This window comes from Triticum aestivum, chromosome 1A (assembly GCF_018294505.1).
Source record: "Triticum aestivum cultivar Chinese Spring chromosome 1A, IWGSC CS RefSeq v2.1, whole genome shotgun sequence".
NCBI lineage: Eukaryota > Viridiplantae > Streptophyta > Magnoliopsida > Poales > Poaceae > Triticum > Triticum aestivum.
The window spans coordinates 463,337,929-463,357,344 of NC_057794.1; the positions used below are offsets into that span (position 1 = coordinate 463,337,929).

At 44.8% G+C, this 19,416-nt stretch overlaps 1 protein-coding gene and 1 pseudogene across 1 annotated transcript; one reads left to right on the plus strand and one right to left on the minus strand.

Moving 5' to 3' along the window:
• Positions 1-310: 310 nt before the first annotated feature.
• On the plus strand, positions 311-4,013 carry LOC123188295 (calcium-transporting ATPase 1, endoplasmic reticulum-type-like; annotated as a pseudogene).
• A 12,717-nt stretch (positions 4,014-16,730) lies between these two features.
• Positions 16,731-19,140, minus strand: LOC123056776 (phospholipase A1-II 7). The gene is made up of 2 exons (XM_044480054.1): positions 18,337-19,140; positions 16,731-17,494 (listed from the first exon to the last, which is right to left on the minus strand). The coding sequence occupies exons 1-2, from the start codon at positions 19,039-19,041 to the stop codon at positions 16,898-16,900; spliced, it is 1,302 nt and encodes a 433-aa protein (XP_044335989.1). The 5' UTR covers positions 19,042-19,140; the 3' UTR covers positions 16,731-16,897.
• Positions 19,141-19,416: the final 276 nt, after the last annotated feature.

Below are 19,416 nucleotides of genomic sequence, written 5' to 3' on the forward strand. Positions count from 1 at the left end.
ATGGTGCGGGGTAGAGGACGGCGAGCGTGCAGGGCAGCGAGGCAGGGTGCGGCCGCAGCAGCTGGTGGGTGCGGTCAGCGCGGTCGTGGCGTGCCGGCATGTGGCTGGGCGCACGCGCAACGGCAGCGACAACACAACGCAGTAGAGGAGCGGCGGCGGCAACGGACGCGGGCGGGGCGCGAGCAACGACAAGCAGCAAGCAGCGGTGCAGCGATTGAGGCAGCAGCAGTAGCGGTTAGCAAAAACAACAGCTGGCAGAGCAAAGCAGCAGCGATGGGACGATGGGCGATGGCCTACAGCGACTGAAACGATGGGGGAACAGGGGGAATTGGCCGAGGAGCTCACCACGGAGCTCGTGGGCGTGTCGGGGAAGCCGGGGACGGGCCGGAGCAAGGTGAATCGATGGCGAGGTGTGTGACGGCCGACGGGGAAGAACAAGGTGATGGCTCCATGGCGTCCTAGGTGATGGCGCTCTGCGTGGATGAAGAGGACGACGACGTGCTCCTCCTAGGCATGGCGATGCGGCGAGACACGTCGGGGGCGCCCTGGGGATGGCGGTGGCCGCGGTGGTGGTGCGGCAACAGAAACGGGCACGTCAGGTGAGGAGGGGGAAGAGGGGATCTGGGAAGAGAGGGGGAGTGTAGCTAGGGTTTCTGGGGAGGGGGGTCAACGCCGTTTTAACCATCGGGGGAGCCGTGGGATGGCCGGCACGTGCCAAGGCGCCATGGATGCCCTCCACGCCCTCCTTGTTTCTCCCGTGTAGCTGGAGGTAGTGGAAAATGGAGGTGGGGTGGGCTTCAGTGTGGGGTGTTGGGCCAAAGTGCACATTGACTTTAGTTTTTCTAATTCTCTTTGCTAATTTGTATTTTCTTCTACTGTCTTGCATCAAGTTGGGCCACCAAATGATTTTTGCTTTGAACTAAACTTTGCACTTAAATCTAACACAATAGCTAAGAGTGGCACAAAAAGTTTGGGTTCTATTAGAATTCATTTGATTTTGTTTTGAATTTAAAGGTGATGGGTAGGTGATGTTGGGTCAATACCAAAATAGCTAGGGGCATTTTTAGAGTTCCCAATAATGTTGGTTTCTACATGATAACTCTTTAGTGAATATTTGCAACCCACCGAACATTTTTGTTTAACCGTTAATTCAAATAATAATTTCACTTGGAATTTGAATTTGAATCGGGTTTGGATCAAAGTGAGGTTTAGCAAATTAATTGCGATGACATGGCACCGTTAGGAGGGGATCACTATAGCTTAATTATTCGGGCGTCCCAAAGGAAACCAGAAAAACCAGAGAAAAGCAAAAAACAATGGTACTACAATGAAAAAAATGAACAAACCCACGCTACAGAACAACATCTTAAGAAAATCGGTGGAAACGGTAATGCTCCTCGGGCCATAGCGCACTCCGTGTGCCTTTTGACACTCTATTTTACCCTTAAATTTTGGGGGGAACTAGACGTTATCTCACGCATTGATGCAGGAATCTTGTTCAAAAAGGCATAAATAAATGCTAAATAAACTAAAAGTAATGTTACAGTATTTTGCGTCACTTGGTTCCTTAAAGAAAGAACATGCATGGGTTAATGAGGTGCCATGTTTCCATAAATAAAGGAATGTAGAAAACTATTATGCACAACTTGGTGATAATGCATTATTTTATAAAGAGTAAAATTAAATAGTGAGTTGCGACTATCTCTACTCCTAAAGGGGCAGTACATAGGTTGTTCGCTCGTTCCTGCATTCACCATCGATCGATAAGACCCCCTCGATCCTCCTCCCACCGGTTTTCTTTCAACGACCACCACTATGGATTTCTTTACTCGACAGACCGTATCACAATCGCCGCAATCATATACAACAGCAACATGCTTCGATCATTCAAAGGAGCGCATCTTCCTTTCCAATTCTTTTCACCCTGCGCCATCTTCTCTTGTTTCCGGGTTTCTTATTTTTCATGCCCTTCAATTTGTGTCCTTGTTAGTACCATATCATATCTTCCTTTCTGATTCTTTCCTTGTCCATACTCACCATGTTTCACTTGGGGTCGTCCCCTTTTATCGTCTCTGCTAAGAATAAACCGGGACGGAATCCCCTCTTTCCTTGTCTCTCCTAAAGAAAATTTCTTTCCTTTTGCTTCCTCTTCCTCCATGCAACTCGCAGTTGATGCATGCTCATTGGAAACACTCTTCTCTTCCATCGCTTCCACACCTCGACTTTTTACAGTTCGGTGGCTACCTTGGGAGCAATGGGAGTTCACCACCGCCATGGCCGCTGCGGATGGCGGCAACACACATGAGGCATGGGCATGACTCGAGCGGCTACGCAGGGGGCACGCAACTATGCATACAAGTCTTGAAACTTGTGGTCTCAGTATCTTTGTGAGGTGAAACTCCTCGATGCCAATTGGCAGTGCAATGTGGAGGCGCTTGCTGAGGTCTCTGGCGTTGCCTACAAGGAGCGTAGGACCGCAAGGCTGCCATGTGCAGCCCAGGTTCACAAGCACCCAACCTTCATGCTCTATTTCCGTGAAGCCCTCATAATTAGTTCCCCTCCCGCGTTAAAGTCGGATATGTTGATAATCTTTTATATGTACTTGTATGAGTGTCCGCTTATGCCACGTAAGTTCTTCTGTTGTTCATTAGCAGCCGTAGTGAGCTGGCTGAGTTATCCATTTCATAAACCTATGAAATGTATAGATTGTTAGCTCTTGCCCTCTAGTTTTTCCGCTTTTAAGCTAACCAAATATTATTGTTTGAATTATACCAGTAAAACAACATTTAGTTTTCTGCTAAGACTTCAGAGGTTCTAAGAAAAGACTAATATCTGCAAAACTATTTTTTTGTTCAACTTACATTTTGGGGCATTATCTGAACAATCATTATTTTCCAGGTTGCTAAAGAGGCTTCTGACATGGTACTAGCTGATGAAAATTTCGGTACCATAGTTGCTGTAGTTGATGAAGGAAGATCTATTTAGAACAACATGAAAGCGTTCATAAGGTTTGTGCACTCAGAGCATTTTACCCCTTCTCATTGGCAGTATTTTGGTTGCTTGCATGTGTTGTGCTTGTGCTATATGACTTGCTAAAGCCGATGTTCCTGAATAGAGCATGATTGCGTTATTGGGACTGCTCACATACTTTATCTAGATTTTACATTCAGTTGTTGGAAAACCTTTTGTTCCTTTAGTATTCCGAAGGTCTTTGCTTCACTGCTACAGATACATGATTACCTTAAACATTGATGAAGTTAGCTTTTCCTTACCTCTGCCTTGGGTAATCCTGATGGGTTGATACCCGTTGAACTTCTATGGGTAAATCTCATCACCGATGGCCCCCCTGCAATTGCTTTGGCTTTCAATCTGTCTGACAAGGACATGAGGAAGAAACCACTAAGGAGGAGTGATGACTCACTGATTACTCCCTGGATTTTGTTCTGTTTCCTGGTAAATGATCACCACATATTTGTTTTATCTCTTTTTGGAACATCTGCATTTGTTTCTTTTCAAGATTAATTTTTCTCACCGACCATACATAACTTGTAGGTCATTGGCCTTTTCGTGGGGGTTGCAACCATCGGCAACTATGTCATCTGGTACACACACGGACCTTTCATGGGCATTGATCTCATTGGAGATGGCCACACACTTGTCAGTTACTCACAACTCTCTAATTGGGGCCAGTGCACTAGTTGGGATAACTCCAGAGTCGGCCCTTCAGTGCTGGTGCTAGAACTTTCACCTTCGACAACAACCCCTGCGGCTACTTCCAATCTGGCAAAGTGAAGGCGGTTATACTCTCGCTCATGGCGATCAAGATGTTGAACTCTCTCAACACCCTCTCTCAGGACACAAGCCTGATCATGATGCCTCCATGGGTCAATCTGTGGCTGCTCCTGGCCATGTCGACGTCGTTGGGGTTGCACTTTGTAATCCTCAACGTGCCATTACTCGGGTATATTCTCCAGTATGTTTATTTAGTGATGTTTCCCAATGTTTCCAAGTGATGTAATTGGTAGCATTTATCTTCTTTCTTTCACTCAACAAATCACCAGGTAGTTGCGCTACATTTTGGTGTACCCAAACAGAGCAGAGTAGAAAATACATAGTGATTTCTACTTCGTTCCTAGAGCTAATACTGGTATGATATGATTCAGCCTTATCTTCTCTAAGATTTCAAAATGTTGGTTTGGATAGCTACTTCTCTGAATGGAAATAAAGATACACACATGTACTTTGAGAGTGAAGTCCATCTATTACATATTATCATGTCAACATGAATTCTGATTTCTGCTTCAAAATCAACTGTTATGTCTGAAAATATTTATGTATGATATCTGAACAACGCAGTTGGAAGGGATACATTGCTGGAATGGAGTCTCTTATACTTCAAAAAATGCAATGCTGGACATGGAAAATAATGTCTTGAAGAAATGTTTGGAGATTATAGTTGAGTAGAAAATTACTAAACACGGTAAGCAATGCCCTCTTGATTTTTTCTGGTTTGTTTTGGAATTCTATCCTCCGCTAAACTAGACAAGAGGTATATCTTAGTACTATTTAGTTGCTAGCATGCAGTTTTTTCACAATAGCAGTGCCATGCGACCGTCCTTTTTCTTGATGGTACAACACAATGGCATGTTGACACTAAAGCTCGACATTGAGATGCGACCATCTTCTGATCCACAAGTTGCTTGGCTTGCAAGTCATCTAGCAAAGGGTATATCGATTGCTACGTTGTTTGTGGCTGTTGTAACCAACACGCATCACTCTACTAATTATATGTCTGCGTGGCAGCGAATATGATGGAAGCTACCACTCCAAGGCGGCAATGAAGTGGCACAAAACTGAAGAACACGTCGCCTGGCTGGTGAAGCTTGAAGCTCCATGCATCAAATTGCCCGTGAGCTGAAGTTCTTTCTTGGTTTGTTCAATTATGTTCCAATATGTGAACGACTATCCTTAATAAATCATGCTTTTAACATTTTATTTTTAAGTTCTCCCACATCTCAGTGTTGCCATGTTAGGGGCTATAAATGGTATCAATGCCACACCTTGGTCTCATTTTTAGGAGAAACTAGGTTGCATCATTTTTCTCTAGAAAGAAGCGGGTGAGAGTAAATACTTGTCACTCTATGATTGAAAACCATATTATATCAAGTTCAATACACATTTCTAACTAGAACAATTGACAACGTATAAGCTTGTTTGTCCTGTGGCAATGCTGGTTGTATCCATGCAACATTAATCAAATATTTATATTTCAACTAGATATTTGTTTATTAGGTTCTAGATGGTTTTCCGAGTACCTCGAAACATTTTGAATGTTATCTCTTTAGGTTGTCGTATTTAGCTCATGGATCCAACTTTTGTGGAAGGGAAACTCAAGGTCCCAAATTGATATGCTCTCTCTTTCATTTGGTTTATTGGAGCATATAATTGGTAAATTTGATGACCTAGAAGCACTTTTAGGTATAGGAGATAGAAACTGAGGATAATCTTTTTTTGCTATTCTTTGACAGATACATAAATTTGTACCACGAATCAGGCATGTGTGGGCGAGGGAGGGAAGAGGAGAGAAACATTCACATTTTTCATGCTTTGGACGGGCATTTCTATTCATAGGTTTCTTTTTCCATGGCAATGCATGAGTGTGTCGCCATAATGGTAGAGCCCAGGATGAAGGGTAGGTCTAGTATAGAACCATGAGGTACTGGCACTAAGATAGGAAGACGGTTGCTGCCCTTGTCCCTTGTTGTTGGCCTACCACGACGACATCAATCACCAGCTCACTTAGAACACGAGTTAGTGGATTTTGTGATAAGAGAGAGAGATGATGGATGTTGGGGTTGGTCTGTTCATTTACGGCTGTCTGAGCGGAATAAATTTCTAGTTTAGAAAATATGGCAAATTGCATTTTATTATATATTGCTTTACAACAAATTGCATTTTATTATAGACGGCTTTACAACAAATTGCATGAGCTAGTGGTTCATATATATTTTCATCAAGTCGTACAAATTTTTGGTTAGGATAGAAGGATAAATGCATTGGTTGCTACCGGAGTTAATAAAGGACACGATAGCATATCAGTTACATGCCCAACAACGAACATCATATTTTTGCCCGTGGTGATGCACGACATTCAACTTTGTCTTAAAGCATGGAAATGGATCAGGAGACATCGGATCTGCCTTCTTGGGTCGGGGAGGCATCACGAGATGGTGCACGGCTCGTCTCCTTTGACGATAGTGGCGGGTTGACACAAACACGGAGTAGGGGATCAGGTCGAAGAGCGGGGCGGTTGGCGGGGCCTCCTCCTTGGTAGTCTATGGAAAAGTACGGTGTGAAGAAGAGAGAGCGCCATGAAGAATGTGAGGTGGGCGTCATCCTGTTTTAAAGGAGAGGGCTCCACGGCGCGAAACCGAGCGGGAATGGGAGGGTCCGACAGGAAAAAAGATGGATGCGTCGTGGGGTTGTTTGTTGTTGGATAACTTGGCGGATAGTGCGGACAACTACATTTCTTCCCACACATGATCTGGATTTGAGGAAGCCAGTAATGTCCAGATGGTTGAATTTTGGGGAACCTATTGGGCCCTAGTTCAATATCTGAATACACCCGACGGTACGAGAGACAGATGAGCTTAGACATTGGAGACGATCTTAATTATTTTTTTTTGATTCATTTATATGCATTCTGACTCGTAGCAAGGGACGAGCGTTCTACTAGTATTTAGAAAATAAAGGATTAGTAGCGATGTGCTCTTGCAGCAATAGAGTGGACCGGCCCATTTCGTAGGGTTTGCCTTGTTTTTTTAAATAAAAGTCTGAGGTTTTTACACTTTTCTGTTTTTCCTGCGCGGAAATTTTTCTGCAATGTTTGTTTTTCACTTTGTTTCATTGTCCGTTTCTTTTATTTTCTCTGTTTAATTATCTTTTAGCAATATAAGTAAATGTTTTTGACAAATACACGAGCATTAATGTGTGAAAACTTTTAAACCTACGTGAACTTTCTTTAAGCACATGAATATTTAAAAAAAAAATATGCGGACATTTATTTCATGCTACAACCAAACATATTGGAATAGATTTTCACTTTGTGAGAAGAGGGGTAGTTAACAAACAAGTGGACATTCGATTTCATCCATTGATAAGATCAGATTGTACATGGATTTACCCAGGCATTAGCCACGAAGAACTTAGAAGAGAAGTCTAATCTCAATTGTTCTAAAACTGTGATAGGGGCAGGGGTTTGAAGTGTTGGAAATATGCCCTAGAGGCAATAATAAAAGTGTTATTATTATATTTCTTTGTTCATGATAATAGTCTTTTATTCATGCTATAACTGTATTATCCGGAAATCGTAATACACGTGTGAATACATAGACCACAATATGTCCCTAGTGAGCCTCTAGTTGACTAGCTCGTTGTGATCAACAGATAGTCATGGTTTCCTGGCTATGGACATTGGATGTCGTTGATAACGGGATCACATCATTAGGAGAATGATGTGATGGACAAGACCCAATCCTAAGCCTAGCACAGATCGTGTAGTTCGTATGCTAAAGCTTTTCTAATGTCAAGTATCTTTTCCTTAGACCATGAGATTGTGCAACTCCCGGATACCGTAGGAATGCTTTGGGTGTACCAAACGTCACAACGTAACTGGGTGGCTATAAAGGTGCATTACAGGTATCTCCGAAAGTGTCTGTTGGGTTGGCACGAATCGAGACTGGGATTTGTCACTCTGTGTAAACGGAGAGGTATCTCTGGGCCCACTCGGTAGGACATCATCATAATGTGCACAATGTGATCAAGGAGTTGATCACGGGATGATGTGTTACGGAACGAGTAAAGAGACTTGCCGGTAACGAGATTGAACAAGGTATCGGTATACCGACGATCGAATCTCAGGCAAGTACAATACCGCTAGACAAAGGGAATTGTATACGGGATTGATTAAGTCCTTGACATCGTGGTTCATCCGATGAGATCATTGTGGAACATGTGGGAGCCTACATGGGTATCCAGATCCCGCTGTTGGTTATTGACCAGAGAACGTCTCGGTCATGTCTGCATGTCTCCCGAACCCGTAGGGTCTACACACTTAAGGTTCGATGACGCTAGGGTTATAAAGGAAGCTTGTATGTGGTTACCGAATGTTGTTCGGAGTCCCGGATGAGATCCCGGACGTCACGAGGAGTTCCGGAATGGTCCGGAGGTAAAGATTTATATATAGGAAGTCCTGTTTCGGCCATCGGGACAAGTTTCGGGGTCATCGGTATTGTACCGGGACCACCGGAAGGGTCCCGGGGGCCCACCGGGTGGGGCCACCTATCCCGGAGGGTCCCATGGGCTGAAGTGGGAAGGGATCCAGCCCAAAGTGGGCTGGGGCGCCACTTCCCTCATGGACCATGCACCTAGGGTGAAGGGGGAACCCTAAGGAAGAGTCCTAGGAGGGGAAGGCACCTCCTAGGTGCCTTGGGGGGGAGGGAATCCTCCCTTTGGCCGCCGCCCCTTTCCCATCTAGGGCTGCCGCACCCCCTAGGGTGGGAACCCTAGAGGGGGCGCACCCTCCTCCCTCTCCCCTATATATAGTGAGGCCTAGGGCTGCCCATAACACGTGATTCGATCTCTCGTTGGTGCAGCCCTGCGTCTCTTCTTCCTCCTCTTCTAGCCACGCTCCTCCACCACCACCACGCCGTTGTGCTGCTGCTGGATGGAGTCTTCCTCAACCTCTCCCTCTCTCCTTGCTGGATCAAGGCATGGGAGACGTCACGGGGCTGTACGTGTGTTGAACGCGGAGGTGCCGTCCGTTCGGCACTTGGTCATCGGTGATTTGGATCACGACGAGTACGACTCCATCAACCCCATTCACTTGAACGCTTCCGCTTAGCGATCTACAAGGGTATGTAGATGCACTCTCCTTCCCCTCGTTGCTGGTTTCTCCATAGGTAGATCTTGGTGACACATAGGAAAATTTTGAATTTATGCTACGTTCCCCAACAGTGGCATCATGAGCTAGGTCTATTGCGTAGATTCTTTGCACGAGTAGAACACAAAGTAGTTGTGGGCGTTGATTTTGTTCAATATGCTTACCGTTACTAGTCCAATCTTGTTTCGACGGTATTGTGGGATGAAGCGGCCCGGACCGACCTTACACGTACTATTACGTGAGACAGGTTCCACCGACTGACATGCACTTGTTGCATAAGGTGGCTAGCGGGTGCCAGTCTCTTCCACTTTAGTCGGAACGGATTCGATGAAAAGGGTCCTTATGAAGGGTAAATAGCAATTGACATATCACATTGTGGTTTTGCGTAGGTAAGAAACGTTCTTGCTAGAAACCCATAGCAACCACGTAAAACATGCAAACAACAATTAGAGGACGTCTAACTTGTTTTTGCAGGGTATGCTATGTGATGTGATATGGCCAAGAAGAATGTGATGAATGATATGTGATGTATGAGATTGATCATGTTCTTGTAATAGGATTCACGACTTGCATGTCGATGAGTATGACAACCGGCAGGAGCCATAGGAGTTGTCTTTATTTATTGTATGACCTGCGTGTCATTAAAGAACGTCATGTAAATTACTTTACTTTATTGCTAAACGCGTTAGCCATAGAAGTAGAGGTAGTCGTTGGCGTGACGACTTCATGAAGACACGATGATGGAGATCATGATGATGGAGATCATGGTGTCATGCCGGTGACGATGATGATCATGGAGCCCCGAAGATGGAGATCAATGGAGCTATATGATATTGGCCATATCATGTCACTACTATATAATTGCATGTGATGTTTATTATGTTTATGCATCTTGTTTGCTTAGAACGACGGTAGTAAATAAGATGATCCCTTACAACAATTTCAAGAAGTGTTCTCCCCTAACTGTGCACCGTTGCTACAGTTTGTCGTTTCGAAGCACCACGTGATGATCGGGTGTGATAGATCCTTACGTTCACATACAACGGGTGTAAGACAGTTTTACACATGCAATACACTTAGGGTTAACTTGACGAGCCTAGCATGTACAGACATGGCCTCGGAACACAGAGACCGAAAGGTTGAGCATGAGTCGTATAGTAGATACGATCAACATGAAGATGTTCACCGATGATGACTAGTCCGTCTCACGTGATGATCGGACACGGCCTAGTTGACTCGGATCATGTAATCACTTAGATGACCAGAGGGATGTCTATCTGAGTGGGAGTTCATAAGATGAACTTAATTATCCTGAACATAGTCAAAATATCTTTGCAAATTATGTCGTAAGCTCGCGCTTTAGTTCCACTTTTTAGATATGTTCCTAGAGAAAATATAGTTGAAAGTTGATAGTAGCGATTATGCGGACAGTAGAAAGCTTATGTCCTTAATGCACCGCTCATTGTGCTGAACCCCAAACATCGTTTGTGGATGTTGCGAACATCAGACATACACGTTTTGATAACTACGTGATAGTTCAGTTAAACGGTTTAGAGTTGAGGCACTAAAGACGTTTTCGAAACATCGCGGAACATATGAGATGTTTCAAGGGCTGAAATTGGGATTTCAGGCTCGTGCCCACATCAAGAGGTATGAGACCTCCGACGATTTTTCTTAGCCTGCAAACTAAGGGAGAAAAGCTCAATCGTTGAGCTTGTGCTCAGATTGTCTGAGTGCAACAATCACTTGATAGTGATGTTTCTCCAAAGTCATTGCCACCAAGCTGCTAGAGCTTCGTGATGAACTATAACATATCAGGGATAGATATGATGATCCTTGAGGTATTCACGATGTTTGACATCGCGAAAGTAGAAATCAAGAAGGAGCATCAATTGTTGATGGTTGGTGAAACCACTAGTTTCAAGAAGGGCAAGGGCAAGAAGGGATACTTCATGAAACGGCAAATCAGCTGCTGCTCTAGTGAAGAAACCCAAGGTTGAACCCAAACCCGAGACTAAGTGCTTCTGTAATAAGGGAACAGCCACTGGAGCAGCATTACCTTAGATACTTGGTAGATGAGAAGGCTGGCAAGGTCGATAGAAGTATATTGGATATACATTATGTTAATGTGTACTTTACTAGTACTCCTAGTAGCACCAGGGTATAAAGATACCGGTGCAGTTGCTAAGTGTTAGTAACTCGAAATAAAAGAGCTACGGATTAAACGGAGACTAGCTAAAGGTGAGCTGACGATATGTGTTGGAAATGTTTCCAAGTTTGATGTGATCAAACATCGCACGCTCCCTCTACCATCAAGATTAGTATTAAACTTGAATAATTGTCATTTGGTGTTTGCGTTGAGCATAGACATGATTGGATTATGTCTATCGCAATACGGTTATTCATTTAAGGAGAATAATGGTTACTCTGTTTATTTGAATAATACCTTCAATGGTCTTGCACCTAAAGGAATGGTTTATTGAATCTCGATCGTAGTGATACACATTTTCATGCCAAAAGATATAAGATAGTAATGATAGTACCACTTACTTGTGGCACTGCCATGTAAGTCATAATGGTATAAAACGCATGAAGAAGCTCCATGTTGATGGATCTTTGGACTCACTCGTTTTTGAAAAGTTTGAGACATGCGAACCATGTCTATTGGTGTATACGCATGAAGAAACTCCATGCAGATGGATCGTTTGGACTCACTTGATTTTGAATCACTTGAGATATGCAAATCATACCACATGGGCAAAATGACTGAAAGCCTCGGTTTTAGTAAAATGGAACTAGAAAGCAACTTGTTGGAAGTAATACATTTTGATGTGTGCAGTCCAATGAGTGCTAAGGCATGTAGTGGATATCGTTATGTTCTTACTTCACAGATGATTTGAGTAGATGTTGAGTATATTTACTTGATGAATCACGAGTCTGAATTATTGAAAGGTTCAAGTAATTTCGGGGTGAAGTTGAAAGATCGTCGTAACAAGAGGATAAAATATCTATGATATGATCATAGAGATGAATATTTGAGTTACAAGCTTTGGCACGCAATTAAGACATTGTGGAAATTGTTTCACAATTAATACCGCCTGGAACACCATAGTGTGATGGTGTGTCCGAACATCATAGTTGCACCCTATTGGATATGGTGCATACCATGATGTCTCTTATCGAATTACCACTATCGTTCATGGGTTAGGCATTAGAGACAACCGCACTCACTTTAAATAGGGCACCACGTAATTCCGTTGAGATGACACCATATGAATTATGGTTTAGAGAAACCTAAGTTGTCGTTTCTTAAAGGTTTGGGGCTGCGACGCTTATGTGAAAAAGTTTCAGGATTGATAAGATCGAACCCAAAGCGGATAAAATGCATCTTCATAGGACACCCAAAACAGTTGGGTATACCTCCTAATTCAGATCCGAAAGCAATATGGATTATTTCTTGAATCGGGTCCTTTCTCGAGGAAAAGTTTGTCTCGGAAAGTTGAGTTGGAGGATGGTGGAGACTTGATGAGGTTACTGAACCGTCACTTCAACTAGTGTGTAGCAGGGCATAGGAAGTTGTTCCTATGGCACCTACACCAATTGAAGTAGAAGCTTATGATAGTGATCATGAAACTTTGGATCAAGTCACTACCGTACCTCGTAGGGTGACAAGGATGCGTACTACTTCAGAGTGGTACGTAATCCTGTCTTGGAAGTCATGTTGCTAGACAACAATGAACCTACGAGCTATGGAGAAGCGATGGTGGGCCCAAATTCCGACAAATGGTTAAGAAACCATGAAATCCGAGATAGGATCCATGTATCAGAACAAAGCATGGACTTTGGCGGACTTGCCAATGATCGGCAAGCCATTTGATAAATGGATCTTTTAAGAAGAAGACGGACATGGATGGTAATGTCACCATCCATGAAGCTCGACTTGTGGCGAAGAGTTTTTCACAAGTTCAAGGAGTTGACTACGATGAGATTTTCTCATCCGTAGCGATGCTTAAAGTCCGTCGGAATCGCATTAGCACAAGCTGCGTTTATGAAATCTGGCAGATGGATGTCAAAACGAGTTTCCTTACCAGTCGTAAGGAAAGGTTGTATGCGATACAATCAGAAAGGTTTTGTCGATCCTAAGGATGCTAAAAGGTATGCTGGCTCCAGCGATCCTTCTAAGGACTGGAGTAAGCATCTCGGAGTTGGAATGTGCGCTTGGATGAGATGATCAAAGATTTTGGGTTTATACAAAGTTTATGAGAAACTTGTATTTCCAAAGAAGTGAGTGGGAGCACTATAGAATTTCTGATGAGTATATGTTGTTGACATATTGTTGATCAGAAATGATGTAGAATTTCTAGAAAGCATATAGGGTTATTTGAAAGGTGTTTTTCAATAGAAAACCTGGATTAAGCTACTTAAACATTGAGCATCAAGACCTATGAGGATAGATCAAAATGCTTAATAATACTTTCAAATGAGCACATACCTTGACATGATCTTGAAGGTGTTCAAGATGGATCAGTCAAAGAAGGAGTTCTTGCCTGAGTTGTAAGGTACGAAGTTAAGACTTAAAGCTCGACCTTGGCAGAAAAGAGAGAAAGGACGAAGGTCGTCCCCTATGCTTTAGACGTAGGCTCTACAGTATGCTATGCTGTGTACCGCACCTGAAGTGTGCCTTGCCATGAGTCAGTCAAGGGGTACAAGAGTGATCCAAGAATGGATCATAGTACAGCGGTCAAAGTTATCCTTAGTAACTAGTGGACTAAGGAATTTTCTCGGTTATGGAGGTGATAAAGAGTTCGACGTAAAGAGTTACGACGATGCAAGCTTAACACCTATCCGGATAGCTCTGAGTAGAGATACCGGATACGTATAATGGAGCAACAATTTAGAATAGCTCCAAGTAGAACAGTTATTTGGAATAGCTCCAAATAGAGCGTGGTAGCTGCATCTAGGAGATGACATAGAGATTTGTAAAGCACACACGGATCTGAAAGATTCAGACCCGTTGACTATAACCTCTCTCACAAGCATAACATGATCAAACCCAGAACTCTTGGAGTTAGTCACATGGGGATGTGACCTTGAGTGTTAATCACATATCGATGTGAACTGGATTATTGACTCTAGTGCAAGTGGGAGACTGTTGGAAATATGCCCTAGAGGCAATAATAAAAGTGTTATTATTATATTTCATTGTTCATGATAATAGTCTTTTATTCATGCTATAACTGTATTATCCGGAAATCGTAATACACGTGTGAATACATAGACCACAATATGTCCCTAGTGAGCCTCTAGTTGACTAGCTCGTTGTGATCAACAGATAGTCATGGTTTCCTGGCTATGGACATTGGATGTCGTTGATAACGGGATCACATCATTAGGAGAATGATGTGATGGACAAGACCCAATCCTAAGCCTAGCACAGATCATGTAGTTCGTATGCTAAAGCTTTTCTAATGTCAAGTATCTTTTCCTTAGACCATGAGATTGTGCAACTCCCGGATACCGTAGGAATGCTTTGGGTGTACCAAACGTCACAACGTAACTGGGTGGCTATAAAGGTGCATTACAGGTATCTCCGAAAGTGTCTGTTGGGTTGGCACGAATCGAGACTGGGATTTGTCACTCCGTGTAAACGGAGAGGTATCTCTGGGCCCACTCGGTAGGACATCATCATAATGTGCACAATGTGATCAAGGAGTTGATCACGGGATGATGTGTTACGGAACGAGTAAAGAGACTTGCCGGTAACGAGATTGAACAAGGTATCGGTATACCGACGATCGAATCTCGGGCAAGTACAATACCGCTAGACAAAGGGAATTGTATACGGGATTGATTAAGTCCTTGACATCATGGTTCATCCGATGAGATCATCGTGGAACATGAGAGTCAACATGGGTATCCAGATCCCGCTGTTGGTTATTGACCAGAGAACGTCTCGGTCATGTCTGCATGTCTCCCGAACCCGTAGGGTCTACACACTTAAGGTTCGATGACGCTAGGGTTATAAAGGAAGCTTGTATGTGGTTACCGAATGTTGTTCGGAGTCCCGGATGAGATCCCGGACGTCACGAGGAGTTCCGGAATGGTCCGGAGGTAAATATTTATATATAGGAAGTCCTGTTTCGGCCATCGGGACAAGTTTCGGGGTCATCGGTATTGTACCGGGACCACCGGAAGGGTCCCGAGGGCCCACCGGGTGGGGCCACCTATCCCGGAGGGTCTCATGGGCTGAAGTGGGAAGGGATCCAGCCCAAAGTGGGCTGGGGCGCCACTTCCCTCATGGCCCATGCGCCTAGGGTGAAGGGGGAACCCTAAAGAAGAGTCCTAGGAGGGGAAGGCACCTCCTAGGTGCCTTGGGGGGGGGGAGGCAATCCTCCCTTTGGCCGCCGCCCCTTTCCCATCTAGGGCTGCCGCACCCCCTAGGGTGGGAACCCTAGAGGGGGAGCACCCTCCTCCCTCTCCCCTATATATAGTGAGGCCTAGGGCTGCCCATAACACGTGATTCGATCTCTCGTTGGTGCAGCCCTGCGTCTCTTCTTCCTCCTCTTCTAGCCACGCTCCTCCACCACCACCACGCCGTTGTGCTGCTGCTGGATGGAGTCTTCCTGAACCTCTCCCTCTCTCCTTGCTGGATCAAGGCATGGGAGACGTCACCGGGCTGTACGTGTGTTGAACGCGGAGGTGCCGTCCGTTCGGCACTTGGTCATCGGTGATTTGGATCACGACGAGTACGACTCCATCAACCCCGTTCACTTGAACGCTTCCGCTTAGCGATCTACAAGGGTATGTAGATGCACTCTCCTTCCCCTCGTTGCTGGTTTCTCCATAGGTAGATCTTGGTGACACGTAGGAAAATTTTGAATTTATGCTACGTTCCCCAACATGAAGATATTATCCAGAAGATTCCACATGCTTCCAGAACACGACCAAGGCTTAGTTAGTAAGGATGTTAGCATTAGGTTGCTAGCGTATGGTACTGATTCAATCTATTTTTATTTTGTCAATAATGTGATAATCATGCTTGTACCCAAATCATGTGTGTAGCCTATAGGATAAGCCCCGTCCTATGAATAAATTCCACGCAGCCCTCTCACAGAGAGGGTAGAATGCTTCAGCCTCATGGCTCAAGGGTAAACCCAAATTGATGGGTTAGACTTTGGTGAGACCTCAAGCGCTAATGTATAGAGAAAACCTTGGCAGACATTGAAGCTATTTGTATTTTTCTTGCTCATACTAGTAACCATGTTAAAACTCTTCATCAAATAGATGTTTAATGTGTTTCCTTAAATGGTAAAAGTCAAAATGTTGGTCTGTGTTAAACAACCTTGCAATTTTAAAAACTTCAAATTGCCTCACCATGCCTATAAACTCCATAAGGCTCTAGTCATACAAAAATCCACAAGGCAAGACTAAAGCAAGCCCCCGTGGCATGAGATGAATGTGTAAGGAGATTCCTTGTTAAAAGATTTTTCAAATTGGGAGAATTGACTCAACAATCTTCACTAAGAAAGTTAAAATTGAAATTCTGGTGTGTCAAATATCTGTGGACGATATAACCTTTAGATCAACTAACCCCACTTTTAGGTAAACTTATATAAAGCAAGTTTGAGATGTCCATGATGGCCAAGTCGAAGTAATTCCTCAAACTTCAAATAAAGATAACAAAGGAAGGTACCTTCATATTTGGAACCAAATACACATATGTCATGAAGAAATTTGGTATGAAGAACACTAAAGGATTGTCGATGGGAAGTGTTTCACCATATTCATGTGTCACACATATTATATTTTGTATTACCGTCCTTGTGTTTGCATAATAGTGTAAATATACTAGGAACATTAACAAACCGTAGCTTTTATTTAAGAACCTTCATAAGGAGTAAGACACAATGAATCACATCAAGGGATAATGCACCCTCCATGGCCGATGGGAGTAACTCAGATGTGCTTGAAGTCTTGGAGTGCCCATCGTCCATCCTTCCCCTTGACCATGAACTTGTGTTTAGGGACCCACCACTCTGCCGGCACTGGGTGCTCGTTCGTGAGCGCATCGGCACCCTTGTTCACCAACGCCACATCACGTTCCACCTCTAGCTTGAACCCTCCAGCGCTGCCTTGTTCCCCAGCCACTCCATGTAGGTAGCACTCGAGATTGTGGAGTGTCAACACCGTGGCCGGCATACGCATATACGGAGATCGGATTGTTCTTATGGTCAGCTCCACGGCCACATCCACATATCCCAAAGGTGGGTACATGGGCACAATGTCGCCAGCATTCTGCACATGAAGTGCCTTCAGGTCTGGGAATGAGTTGAACGCCGACCTAAAGAAGCGGTCCCCGACATGGGGGCTTGCGAACACGATAGCAGTCACAGGGAACGATTTAGTGGAGCTCTCGGGTTTGTTGGCGCCACTAGACACCAGATCAACGGCGTTGAGGGTGGCGAGCGACGCACCGAGGCTATGGCCGCAAACGGTGATGCTGACCTCCTCGTCCTTGTACAACTCCACAAGCCTCCTGACCTCCTTGAGAACCTGCAGGCATGTGTGTATGTGCGTCAATGGAGGAAACCGGGAGAAAACCATTTCCTGAAAATAGTCATGTGTGATATTCCCTAGGTCGCCCAAAAATTAGTTATTTCTGAATTAACAAAGTTGCACGGTAAGTACACACAGCCAGCAGGGCATCGCTTTCGTTGAGGCATAAATTTAACATTTGGATAACGCGCTGCCCGAGTTTTTTAACGCAGACCATTTTATACTTGTTATCCTTCCGTTTCTGACGCGTTCAATTGTCGTGGGTGATGGATGGTTTAGCCTGTAAATAAGTCATTATTTTGTTCTTTTTTGCGGGTCAATAAGTCATTCTTTAGCAAGTGGTTACCTTGACAAGCTATCAACAAAAAATTGCAATAAGATTTAACTTCATATATCTTTCACTCGTGGAACCAAGTTTTTGGGCTCTCTCAGAAAATCTTTCGTCTGATGGTTGCCCATCATGTCTTATTTTTCTGGCAAATTTTGACATTTTCCTGTCTGTGTTTTGAACCTTGATAAAAATCTCAAGGATTTTTTTTCGAATGAAAATCTCTAGCATTTTTTAGTGACATAAATTAACAATAGTTAAACTGACTTGCTGTGTCTAGTTAGATCGTCGCCTTGCCTCCGTATAGTCAATCTCTTTGCTTCAGTCTAGTCAAGACTGTGTTGTCTTTTTATATGATAGAATTAGAGTTATTATAAAATTTAGATGTGCAATACTTGAAGCACATCTAGATATGCTTTAGCAAAACTGTTATTTATAACGGTCGGTTTGATCTATTGGACGTACCAAACGCTCATTTATGAAAATTGCATCATTGTGGCGCGTTACTTACCTGATCTTTGGCGCTGGTTTTGGTGAACTCGGAGCTCTTGTTGCTTGAAGTGTACACCGACAGGAACCCTCGGTGCACGACGGCAAAGCGGTTCTGGCTCGCCGCGGAGCCCAGCACGGGCGTGGCGGGCACGGGCGTGAAGTCGAGGTCGTTGACCCACTCCAGGTTCTTGATGGTGCCGCGCCACGCCACGACGATGTCGCGCCTCCCGAGCGCGGCGGCGCCCTCGTCCGTGGCCACGGCCACATACCCCATCCAGTTGGACTCTCGGCTCCACACGTCCGGCAACGACGGGAGCGGCAGCAGGAGGAAGGACTCCGGGAGTGGCAGCGACGAGGTGGCGTAGACGAACTTGGTGACCTGGTAGTTGTTGCCGTGGTGGGGCACCCCTACGCCGGCCAGTAGGTCGTCGTGGCCGTAGAAGCACGCGCCGCAGTGCGGGGAGCGCCTCTCCGTGTTGAACCCGTCGTAGGTGGCCTGCACCATCTCGCCGTAGGAGATGATGGTGGCGCGGAGGTGCGGGTCCAGAGGGTCCAGGAGGCCCTTCCACGAGTTCTCACCGTGGAGCTCGCGCCACCTGCTGGCCACGGTGCCGACGATAGGCGCCGCCGCCGATGTCGTGCCGCTGCCACGCGGTTTCTCTTGGTCCTGCAGCTTGCTGGCTATGTCTCCAACGATTGGCAATGGGATCGGGAGGAACGACATGGCGCGCGGGCTGCTGGTGGGTGTTAATCCGATGGATCTTCTCGATCGATCGGCTGCGTGCCAGTAAGTATGGCTGCTAGCTAGTGTTGTGGCCTCTTTGCTTCAGCTTGGGCGTGTACTTATAGGACGTTTCCGTGTGAACCATGTGACTTGCTCCAGTATTTATATTATTTCTCCCCAGTCTTACTGTCAATCACTGTACTATATCCTACTGTTAAGTGGCCATTCCCAGTTTTGCATGATGCTGGCATACTTTTTTTTTAAGAAATCACCGGGCTCAAATCAGTTAGTTGGGGAGGAAACACCCAAGGCAATAGCCGCTAGGAGAGATTTTCCTGTGCAATACGGATTACGAATTCCTCCAACCACGGGGAC

Bases quoted from the DNA above. Each gene is read 5' to 3' on its own strand.
- LOC123056776 (XM_044480054.1), bottom strand. From the start codon at position 19,041: ATGTCGTTCCTCCCGATCCCATTGCCAATCGTTGGAGACATAGCCAGC. The intron at 17,495-18,336 runs GTAAGTAACGCG...ACATGCCTGCAG, and splicing joins AAACCAGCGCCAAAGATCAG to GTTCTCAAGGAGGTCAGGAG.